Source organism: Oncorhynchus nerka, linkage group LG20 (assembly GCF_034236695.1).
Source record: "Oncorhynchus nerka isolate Pitt River linkage group LG20, Oner_Uvic_2.0, whole genome shotgun sequence".
Lineage (NCBI taxonomy): Eukaryota > Metazoa > Chordata > Actinopteri > Salmoniformes > Salmonidae > Oncorhynchus > Oncorhynchus nerka.
Window position 1 is genome coordinate 33687962 of NC_088415.1, and position 12657 is coordinate 33700618.

At 40.2% G+C, this 12657-nt stretch overlaps 1 protein-coding gene across 1 annotated transcript in view; it reads left to right on the forward strand.

The window, feature by feature from the left end:
- The window catches only part of LOC115101895 (metabotropic glutamate receptor 4-like), a 122789-nt gene that overhangs the window by 91141 nt on the left and 18991 nt on the right, over positions 1–12657 (forward strand). The window contains exon 6 of the mRNA XM_029621352.2: positions 7091–7227. Coding sequence (XP_029477212.2) covers positions 7091–7227 — 137 coding nt within the window. The remainder of the gene's footprint in view (positions 1–7090; positions 7228–12657) is intronic.

Genomic DNA, 12657 nt, shown 5'->3' on the forward strand with positions numbered 1-12657 from the left:
GGCTCTGGCTGGGCCACTCAAGGACATTCAGAGACTTGTCCTGAAGCCACTCCTGCATTGTCTTGGTTGTGTGCTTAGGGTCGTTGTCCTGTTGGAAGGTGAATCTTTCTCCCTAGTCTGAGGTCCTGAGTTTTCTGGAGCAGCTTTTCATCAACGATGTCTCTTTACTTTGCTCGGTTAATCTTTCCCTCGATCCTGACTAGTCTCCCAGTCCCTGCCGCTGAAAAAGATCCCTACAGCATGATGCTGCCACCACCATGCTTCACCGTAGGGATGGTGCCAGGTTTCCTCCAGATGTGACGCCTGGCATTTAGGCCAAAGAGTACAGTCTTGGATTCATCAGACCAGAGAATCTTGTTTCTCATGGTCTGAGAGTCCTTTAGGTGCCTTTTGGCAAACTCCAAGCAGACTGTTATGTGCCTTTTTACTGAGGAGTGGCTTCCTTCTGACCACTCTACCATAAAGGCCTGATTGGTGGAGTGCTACAGAGATGGTTGTCCTTCTGGAATGTTGTCCCATCTCCACAGCGGAACTCTGGAGCTCTGTCAGAGTGAGCATCGGATTCCTGGTCACCTCCCTGACCAAGGCCCTTCTCACCTGATTGCTCAGTTTGGCCGGACGGCCAGACCTAGGAAGATTCTTGGTGGTTCCAAGCTTCTTCCATTTAAGAATGATGGAGACCACTGTGTTCTAAGGGACATTCAATGCTGCAGAAATGTTTTGGTATGCTTCCCCAGATCTGTGCCTCCCCACAATCCTGTCTCGGAGCTCTACAGACAATTCCTTTGTCCTCATGGCTTGGTTTTTGCTCTGACATGCACTGTCACATGTGGGACCTTATATAGACAGGCGTGTTTCCAAATCATGTCCAATCAATTTAATTTACCACAGGTGGATTCCAATCAATTTGTAGAAACATCTTAAGGATGATCAATGGAAACAGGATGCACCTGAGCTCAATTTCGAATCTCTTGGCAAAGGGTCTGAATACTTATGTAACTAAGGTATTTCAGTTTTTTATTTTTAATATATTTGCAAAAATGTGTTATTATGGGGTATTGTGTGTAAATTGATGACGAATATAAATTAATGTAATCCATTTCAGAATAATGCTGTAACGTACCAAAGTCAAGGGGTCTGAATATTTTCTGAATGCACTGTATCTACTGTACCAGTCAAATGTTTATACACACCTACTCATTCAAGGGTTTTTCTTTATTTTTTTACAATTTTCTACATTGTAGAATAATAATGAAGACATCACATTTATGAAGTAACACATATGGAATCATGTAGTAACCGAAAAAGTGTTAAACAAATCAAAATATATTTTATATTTGTGAGTTTTCAAAATATCCACCCTTTACCTTGATGACAGATTTGCACAGTCTTAGCGGAACGATATAGCCGTCTGTACATTTCTTTATCAGGGGCACATTTCTTTATCAGGGGTACTTCGGGGAAATGACCCCTAACTTCCTCCATACTGAACACAGAGACATACAAATGGTATCCACAAGTTCATCTGACTCTAGGGAAGTAGATAAAGGGCTTCTTTGCCAAAATCCCAAGGTATCCCTTTAAGAATTCAAAGTTCATGCCTGAACTTAACTCTAACCTTAAAAATGTGGAGCTAATGCCTAAACGTCACCTTATACACTTTCAAATTTGATCTTTGGGGCAAATTTGAGAAACATGGATGATAGTCTAATTCTGACGTGCGACTGAGAGCAGAAACAGGCCGCCTACCTCGTATTGCTGGGCACAGTGAGTAGGCTACTGATCTTCGCTGGGGTTGTTCAGCCTGCCAAATGAATTGTAGATCAATGACTGTCAACACAGTTACATGCTTAGTTCAACACTTAAGGAGAGGGCGCATCAGTAGTCACAAAATATGAATCACGCAGTCTCATTTAAATCAATCACTCTCACTGACTTAACTTTATCTACCTAATTTACCTTTGAAGGGAATTGTTTATCTGCAAAATATAAGAGAACAGGGCAGCCTTCGTCAAGCCAGGTTCGTCAATAGACTCTAAATGAATCTCCCTTTACTCCTCCTTTGACATCCAGCCTACCCCTACCACCTTTTCCAACCTAGCAGTAGCACTCCCTATAGAAAAGGACTTGAATTCCTGTGACGAAGCTGACTCAGTAGCTCTCGTCATGAGAGTGCGTTATTTAATTCCCCTTAGAAATTGTTTAGCGTGTTCATATTTCTAGTAATTAATGTATTCTAAAGGTATATACTGTTGTTCTTTTGCCAGTATCATGGGTACTTACTGTGTGCAAGACAAGCTAAGTTATGTGTCAGGGAAATGTTTGGTTGAGTTGCATTGTGACGCATTTCAGTTTCCTATTTAAATGCAGAAATGTACAATTTTTTGCAATCCTCCAAGCTGGATGCGATGTTCAGGTGCACATGAACACTTGCTACACTGACGAGAAATACGTTTATTTCCTTACTGTAACGTGTCCTGTGTCTGAAGTCTGCGTATCTCGGGAACTACATCTCTTGTCTCATGCCTGTGTGTAATGGGTGGGTGCACGGCTCCATAAGTCATATGTTTTGCCTCCTGCTGGCCTGCAGAACTTTTGCTGTTAAATGTGTATTCATTAATGGAAAGTGTTTCCGCTTTGAGGATAAGCAGGAATGTTTTAGATGTTTATTTAAAAGGCATATGTAAATGTGGGTATAATGAAGATGTCTGTTACATGATTTAATATGTCATATTTGGATAAAGAGCTCCATGGTTAATGGTATGGTCCATAGGGAGTGGCCTCAGGTATAAAGGTGCAGTACCTGTTCGTTCAACCTGTGAACTGGGGAATTATCTTCTAGCTCTGGTATGTGAGCTGTGTGGGGAGGCTGTCCATTGCCTGGTATACCCCAACTTGCTATTTTTGGTTTGGCAAGGTAGGCCTGATTGAGGCTTAGGTTTTTGATTTAGATTCAAACCTGTATTTTGAGAGTCTGTTCATTTTGTTGATACCTTGTGTAGATTACGTAAATATTCATTGTATTTCGTCATTCACCGGGAACCACCACGACAATGACCTTTACTTGCATTACTGGAAGACTTCTCAATAATACAACTCAAAAGTATTGCGGTTAGACCTAAGATGAACTACAAATCAATGACAAAAACACCTTACCGGAAGGATGTATTGCCTTTAATAGTCTTACTGTACATTATAATTTACAATTGAAAAGATTTTAAGGATAACAAGTGTTAACATGATCCCAGTCCATTCTGTCTGGGACCTGGAAACACCCATGCTGACTAGAGGAAAGGAGGCCATTCCTGATATTGTTGAGGAGATTGGTTCTTGTTGATGTTAGTCCTACCACCATATTATCTATTTTTTCAGAAACAATGCTTCTGCTGCACTGGCTAAATTGTGTCATATTCGGGGGATAGCATAGCTAACATCGTGAATTCCCTTCGATTCAAAGAAAGTGAGATTAGAGATTTTTTTTAAAAGCTCCAAATACCCATATCCATTACGTTGAAACCCAGCGCTTTGCTGTAATTAAAAGCATAGAACTGTTAACATTTTTGTGATTGTAGGAAAGCTGAGATTGTTAGTTCAGCTAGAAAAATACAGTGTACTTCTGCATTCTTCAACAAACAATGGATACTTTCCTCAGTGAGTAGCCATAAGCAAACCTTCAAGTCAAGAGGGACCTGGCACATATGAACTTGCTGATTTGTAAAGCCAGTTAATTGTTGCAACTGCCTGCATATGGAATTTGAATTACAGAGTGGGGAAGCATAAACGCCAAATGCCATCCTCCCTGCCAGGCAACTAACAAAATTACATGCCATGACAAACTGCGAGGGTAGGGTAAAATACAGCTTGGAATTCAATGCAGCCTCCTTTGTGAGTTCGGTGTCACAAAGAAATAACAGGGAGAGGCTGACAGGACAAACAACCACAGCATTGGCTGACTAATAACCCAAAAAGGCTGGGCCTCCATTTAAAGTGGTTGTAAATTATAGCGTGTCATTGTCACCACTGAATCCTTGTGTTTTCAAAGCCTACTTTAGCATTTACAGGGAAATGTAGAAGATTGTGATAGTTGTGAATCTTCACTGTTAGTTTGGTTGAGGAGACTGCAGCACTAACAGTGGCTGGGAGGGGGGGTTGTTACAGATACAGTATAATCATATATATGTAACAACTCCACAAAACACCCCCCCTCAGCCACTGTTATATATATATATATATATAATATATGTGTTTGTTTGTTGTTTTACATGTGCTTGATGTACGTTAAGTGTGTTTTTCTCTGTGATTGAACCCCAGATATGATTATGGATTTGTGGTTTGAATGCAGGTCACTTGAGACCTTAGGGTAAACCACTGTGCATACAGTACAGCCCTTACCTTACGGGTTTTCAGCAGCTCTTCTGAAATACATTTTTTTAATGTTCAGAGTCAGACTCATGGAAGAATAACCACTTGAAAAACCTTGAATATGTATATCACATACAGTACCAGTATGTAGAGTATATAAAAACAAATCCACAAGACACTCAACCATCATCATGAGATGTATTTATGGATACTATTTTTTACATCTAACCTTATTATTCAGTATAAGGTCATATTTACATAATGTAGGCAACTCAAATTATTCTAATATTACATAGTTGTACTTAAGACTTGTTATACTTCTAATTACTTTCAAAGAGTCAGTCAATAGTAGGGTTAACATCATTGGTTCTTAAGAATGAACAGTGTTTAAAACAAAACGTGTTTCAGCTGACTGGACAGTATTTTACAAGGCTGTAGACCCTATAGACCCCTCAAACTCAACTCTGTACCTCGAAGCCAGTGCCACTGCATTTCTTCATTGTTCACCTCTGAACAGGGACAGATTTAGACCTGGGACACCAGGTGTGTGCAATTAATTATCAGGTCGAACAAAAAAACAGCATGCTCTGGACCTCATAGGGTAAGAGCTGAGTACCCCTGCTATAGACTATTGCCTCAGAATTCAACCATTTGATGCCAGTTTTCACACATTCAATAAGAGAAGACTTTGACAAAACTACAGTAAGAGCAATAAAATTATATAGAAAGTTGACTCCCTAAAAGTCTTGGAAGTCTTGCCCATGGAAGCCTCTTGAAGAGGTAAAGTGTGCCAATGCCAGTCTATCTCAAGGTTGCCAATTTTATCTGGCACTAGATAAACCTTTCTAATTCATATATTTTCAATGACTCACACAGTACTTCATCAAAAAGAAATGAAAGTGACTTGTATATGAATACAATTAGAGTAGTTTTCTTTTCATGAAAAATGTGTACAGTGGAGGCAGCAAGGCATTCTCATAACTCACCACATATAACAACTTAAGTTTGCAAACTGAGAATATTGGCCTTTTGATCTGCTCTTCATGGGTGACACCTTTTCACTTGTGGACATTGCCCCTTAGAAGCTATTCTCTTTAGCTAAAGAGAGACGGATACCTTTTGACTTGAGTAGATAGTGAGGTGGAGCACAGCGAATGTACAGGTCACATTCTTGACGATCATGAAACATGATTATAAACTGGATGTGTTCAATGTGCATGTATCTCTTTGAAAGTGGGATGACCAACTCTTCTATGAGAACTCATTCCCTATAGATTAGATAATGTGCTTAGCTACAGAGAAAACGTTTGACCCATAAGGGATATTTATATGATGTTCTGAAGCACAAAACAAACATACTGTCACGCCTTGGTCATTATATTTTGTGTTTTTGGTATATGTTTGGGTAAGCCAGGGTGTGACATGGGTTTATATGTTGTGTTTCGTATTGGGGTTTGTAGTAATTGGGATTGTGTTGATTAGGGGTGTGTCTAGTTAGGCTTGGCTGCCTGAGGCGATTCTCAATTGGAGTCAGCTGCTTATCGTTGTCTCTGATTGGGAACCGTATTTAGGTAGCCTGAGTTCGCGTCGTATTTTGTGGGTGTTTGTCCTGTCTCTGTGTTATAGTCACCAGATAGGCTGTATTAGTTTCACGTTCCGTTTGTTGTTTTGCTTAGTATGTTATTGAGTTATTTCATGTACGCATTCTTTCATTAAAGTCATGAGTAACCTACACGCTGCATTTCGGTCCGACTCTCTTTCTACAAACGAAGAACACCGTTACACATACACTATCTATCCTAGGCCCATATTACATTTAAACACGAAGTCAGCACTAAAATGAACCATCTTGTATTTCGAATCTCCTTTTAAAATCTAAGCTTTCTTATCCACTAACCTTCACAGCTGAGATCTGAGACCTGACTTGCAAGCACACCTATGTGTATTACTTTGAAGTGTGTGATGTCAAGTGCCACCAAAGTGAGCTGCAACCATATTTTAAAGGGATGTGATGTGGGGAGGAGAGAGAGAATGAAAGAGAAAGAAAGAGATCCTCTCTAGGCCTTCTCTCTTTATCCGCATCTATCCACAGCCACATTGTCTATGGGGCAGCTGGCTGCGGTGCTCTACTCAGCTCCCAACAGAAAATCACAGGATCCCCACACCCCTCATTTGACACAGTGAGGGGTTTGTGAGCCTGCTCAGGTCCAGGACCAGGCAGGAACACACTGAGAGGAAGAGGTGTGTGTGTGTGGGGGGGGGGGGGGGGGTAAATCAGGCTCTGAGGGGACTTTGGGGGCAATGTGTAACAAAACAACAGGCAGAATAAAAGAGAGTGAAATGATATGCGATTGGGCACAGACATGAGCTGTGGTCCGACACCCAGGGGAGAAGTCCCACATGGCTGTCAGCATCCATTTTACTCCCCTCATTTATAACAGTATGGTAGAGAACCCATACCCCAACAGCTTAGACCTCATGTATAGCGTATGATGGAAAAAAGACCAAGAAAATATTTTCCTACTACAGCTTTTATGAATTAATAAATACTTTATTACATAATTTCAGATAATGAAATGACCCTCTACCCTCCAGTGATTCTGATGAAATGTTTAATAACTATACTGTACATGTGGATGTTCATACCAAGGTTGTTATAGTTTCATATTGTGTACAAAGAATGTGGATTTTTTTTTTTACAAAAATTTCCCTTTTCATTTTTCTACAGGAATTGCGGGCACTCCAGTGATCTTCAATGTGAACGGAGATGCCCCTGGTCGCTATGAGATCTATCAGTACCAGATGCAACACAACACCACAGAATACAAGATCATCGGCCACTGGGCAGACCAGCTCCATTTAGAAGTATGGCTATTTCTCTCATTATGACTTCCACTTGTTTATTGCATGATACATTCAGTAATGTGAATCCAAGTAAATAACATATGCAGTTAGAAATAGAGTCCGTGAAGGTTTATACAGTACATCAAAGTTTTAGGTGAAAAAATATGCACTGGCTAAAAACATGTCTTATTAAACCATGAAATGAATGCATTATTCATTACTGTATCCATAGCAGTCCATGCACCTTGCCTTGAGTTGGGTTGCTTTACCATCAAAGTAATTCAGGACCTGGGATTTATCTATATCACAATAGGGCAGTAGATATCAGGGGCCGGCTGTGGGGTTACTGTTGCACACCCAATCCAGTTTTATAATTTTCATAGATCCCCCCCCCCCAGCTGTTGTGAAATGCAGGCCCAGGGGTAGCGATAGTAATATTCACAAAATACTAACAACCATGTTGCCATTCAGAGGCTGTTTACTTAGCTGATTCAGATTCTGAACCAGGCCATTTCAGGTATCCTGCAGGCATCCAAAACATATGATAATAAACCAAATAATGGCAAAAGGACAAGGTCATTATGTAAGCCTTACCATATTACAACATTTGCTCGTTCTACCTAATTAGGTGGAAAGTGCCTTTTAAGCAAGGCTTATGTGGCTGAGAAGAGGACAGATACAATATGTAGTTTCCTGCTGAGTTACACTATATGCAAAAGTATGTGGACACCCCTTCAAATGAGTGGATTCTGCTATTTCAGCCACACCCGTTGCTGACAGGGGTGTACAATCGATCACACGGCCATGCAACCTCCATAGCCAACATTGGCAGTAGAATGGCATTTCTGAAGAGCTCAGTGACTTTCAACATGGCACCGTCATAGGATACCACCTTTCCAACAAGTCGGTTTGTCAAATTTCTGCCCTGCTAGTGCTGCCCCGGTCAACTGTAAGTGCTGTTATTGTAAAGTGGAAACATCTAGGAGCAACAACAGCTCAGCCTCGAAGTGGTAGGCCACACAAGCTCACAGAATGGGACCGCCGAGTGCTGAATCGCTTAAAAATCATCTGTCCTCGGTTGCAACACTCACTACCGAGTTCCAAACTCCTTCTGGAGGCAACGTCAGCACAAGAACCGTTTGTTGGGAGCTTCATGAAATGGGATTCCATGGCTGAGCAGCCGCACACAAGCCTAAGATCACCATGCACAATGCTAAGCATCGGCTGGAGTGGTGTAAAGCTTGCCACCATTGGACTCTGGAGCAGTGGAAACGTGTTTTCTGGAGTGATGAATCACACTTCACCATCTGGCAGTCCGACGGATGAATCTTGGTGGATGCCAGGAGAGAACGCTACCTGCCCCAATGCATAGTGCCAACTGTAACGTTTAGTGGTGGAGGAATAATGGTTTGGAACTCTTTTTCATGGTTTGGGCAAGGCCCCTTAGTGCCAGTGAAGTGAAACCTTAACTCTGCTGTATACAATGACATTCTAGACGACTCTTTGCAGAAATGGTTTGTTGAGATCATTGTGGAAGAACTTGACTGGCCTGCACAGAGCTCTGACCTCAACCCCATCAATTACCTTTGGGATGAATTGGAACACTGACTGTGAGCCAGGCCTAATCACCCAACATCAATGCACAACCTCACTAATGCTCTTGTGGCTGAATGGAAGCAAATCCCCGGCAGTAATGTTCCAACATCTAGCGGAAAGCCTTCCCAGAAAAGTGGAGGCTGTTATAGCAGCAAAGGGGGGACCAACTCCATATTGGTGTAGTCGTCTTGTTAGATGGTGTTTTTTTAAATGGTCCTTAAAAACAGATGTCTTTCATCCCACCCCCTTGTGTTTGGATTTATTCTAATCCACTAAAAGTTAATTGAATTGTGCCCTCATGCATATGTAATATTCCTTTTTAATATGCAACAACATAAACAAGATAGTTGCGGCCACACTATGTGATTTGTGTTAACTTTAACAGGCAGCTCAACCGAGTGGGTCATCTACATTTTGGCCAATTGTATTCCTGAATGCCAGTCATTGACCTAATGCACAGCCAACACTTCCTGTCCTTTCAAAATAGGAGTTTACCCTAAATTAATTATATTAATTATATTCAATTTAATATTTATTAAGTTATATATTAATAGCTATTAATTCATATATTAATACCAAGATAGTGATATTTCTCCATCTATTTTAGATTTAAGATGATAAAATAGTAACAAAAAGTATTGTTGTATTGACCTATTAATGAACTGCTGTTAATGTAAATGGTTAGCTTACTGATATATCCTAGATCCCTAGTTAACCATTGGTAATCTGAACATAGTAGACTACATAATTTCTGAAGAGCTGTCACTTCAGAATGGGGGGTGCTGTAGCTCTGCTGGTGTTGCTGTTCTGTCTGTCGAGGGCATGAGCTCAGGAAAGGAGGAGAGTGGAGGGGTCAGAGAATTACATCATTCAACAGAGTGATAATGAAGAGGTAGAGAGCAGGGTGAGCGATTCAGATTAAGAGACAAAGGCCTGAGGAAACAGAGACGACCCACAACTGACTGGCAAGGCCACCACACACACACCTGCAGTAGACGCCTCTCCCCCACTCCCTTCCCCTTCCTGCCTGCCTGCCATGTACCTAATCATACTTATACATTAATTATATATACCCATTGATTCTTAAAGAATATAACTTATAAATGCCTTATGAGCTTAGTTTAACTGTCGTACCCCACCAGAACCCCAAATAAAAGCCTGTTTTACACCAATGTTTGTAAAGAATGTAAATGTAAACAAACACTCAAAACATGGTTAAAACTATAATTTTGATATCATGAAGGGTCAGTCCTTGCATCCATACCTCTGTCTATGAATTTGGGAGTGATAACATTTCTACAGGCCCATACCTAAGCTTTTTACAAAAAATAATCAAGTTAGCTACAGATCTTAATTTGATACTGTTTGCTAAAGCAGGAAACCAACAGGAAATCCAACAGGAAATGTGAATTATTATGTGTATTATAATTAATGGACATGTTTGTAGGGTGTGATACATTTTTCGTAAGGGAAAATCAAGTCAGAAATTTCAAAGGGGAAATTACAAACTTCAGAAGCCTTTTTAAACCTCAAGTTGTTAATTCAGGACAGTTATCCTGCAACAGGATATTTAAATTAAGATCCTACATCTGTACTGCAAGTGTGTGTGTGGTGGCCTGACCAGCCTTTGGCTCTTAATCTGAATTGCTCACCCCATTCTCTACCTCGTCATTGTCACTCTGTTGAATGATGTCATTCTCTGACCTCTCCACTCTCCTCCTTTCCTGAGCTCATGCCCTCGACAGACAGAACAGCAACACCAGCAGAGCTACAGCACCCCCCATTCTGAAGTGACAGCTCTTCAGCTCGTCATTAATGGGTCAATAAATACTATCATTTTTGTGACTATCTTATAATCTAAAATAGAAATGGAGAAATATCAATTTATCTTGCAATTAATGGATGCCGTAATAGATTTCTTAATATACTGAACAAAAATATAAACACAACATGCAACAATTTCAAGATTTTACTGAGTTACAGTTCATATAAGGAAATCAGTCAATTGAAATAAATTCATCAGGCCCTGATCTATGGATTTCATATGACTGGGCAGGGACGCAGCCATGGGTGGGCCAGGCCCAGCCAATCAGGATGAGTTTTTTCCCCACAAAAGGGATTTATTAGAGACAGAAATACTCCTCAGTTTCATTAGCTGTCTGGATGGCTGGTCTCAGACGATTCCGCAGGTGAAGAAGCCGGATGTGGAGGTCCTGGGCTGGTGTGGTTACATGTGGTTTTTAGTCTAGTTGGACATACTGCCAAATTCTATAAATCAACGTTGGAGCGGCTTATGGTAGAGAAATTAACATTAAATTCTCTGGCAGCAGCTCTGGTCGACATTCCTGCAATCAGCATGCCAATTGCATGCTCCCTCAAAACTTGAGACATCTGTGGCATTGTGCTGTGTGACAAAACTGCACATTTTAGAGTGGCCTTTTATTGTCCCCAGCACAATGTGCACCTGTGTAATGGTCATGCTGTTTAATCAGCTTATCGATATGCCACACCTGCCATGTGGATGTATTATGTTGGCAAAGGAGAAATGCTCACCAACAGGGATGTAAACAAATCTGTGCAAAAAATTGAGCAAAATAAGCTTTTTGTGCGCATGGAAAATTTCTGACATCTTTTATTTCAGCTCATGAAACATGGGACCAACACTTAACATACATGTTGTGTTAAAATATTTGTTCCATTATAGATAGCAGATGAATATAATTAAGTTAGAAGGGTGAACTATTCTGTCGTTCTGCCCCTGTGCAAGGCAGTTAACCCACTGTTCCCTGGGCGCCGATGACGTATATGTCAATTAAGACAGCCCCACCTTTCTGATTCAGAGGGGTTGGGTTAAATGCGGAAAACACATTTCAGTTGAATGCATTCAGTTGTACAACTGACTAAGTATCCCCTTTTCCCTTTCCCTTATTTTGAAAGGACAGGAAGTGTTGGCTGGGCATTTGGCCAAGGACAGACATTTCACACCCAATTGTGAAAATAAGTATTTTTTTTGTTTATATGGGAAAACAAGACCAATAAAAAACAAGCCATTTTTCAGTTTTTGTATGAGATCATTTTGGCAATCAATTTTAAATTAAAATAAACATGTGATTTTTGTTTGGCATATTTTATCATCTCAACCATTGTAATTTAGTATGCCATTATCGGATTCCCATATATTTTTAAACACGTATTCAAAGACCGTTGAAAACCAGGAAGTGAACGTGAGCAAAACCAAACCTCATTACCCCAAAAAATGTTTTACCAATTTTTTTATTTTTATTTATTTTTATTTCACCTTTATTTAACCATGTAGGCTAGTTGAGAACAAGTTCTCATTTGCAACTGCGACCTGGCCAAGATAAAGCATAGCAGTGTGAACAGACAACACAGAGTTACACATGGAATAAACAATTAACAAGTCAATAACACAGTAGAAAAAAAAAATGGGCAGTCTATATACAATGTGTGCAAAAGGCATGAGGAGGTAGGCGAATAATACAATTTTGCAGATTAACACTGGGGTGATAAATGATCAGATGGTCATGTACAGGTAGAGATATTGGTGTGCAAAAGAGCAGAAAAGTAAATAAATAAATAAAAAAACAGTATAAAAACAGTATGGGAATGAGGTAGGTGAAAATGGGTGGGCTATTTACCAATAGACTATGTACAGCTGCAGCGATCTTGTGCATCAAATGGGAAATGACAACGTTTTAAAATGTTGTTGACCTCTAAAACTTCATCATTTCAGAATGATATAATTATTAATATGTTGTTGTTTTACAATTTTAGTAAATCTTGAAAAATATGCTCTACCAGGCGGTTGAGTTACCCATTAAAGGAATGCTATTA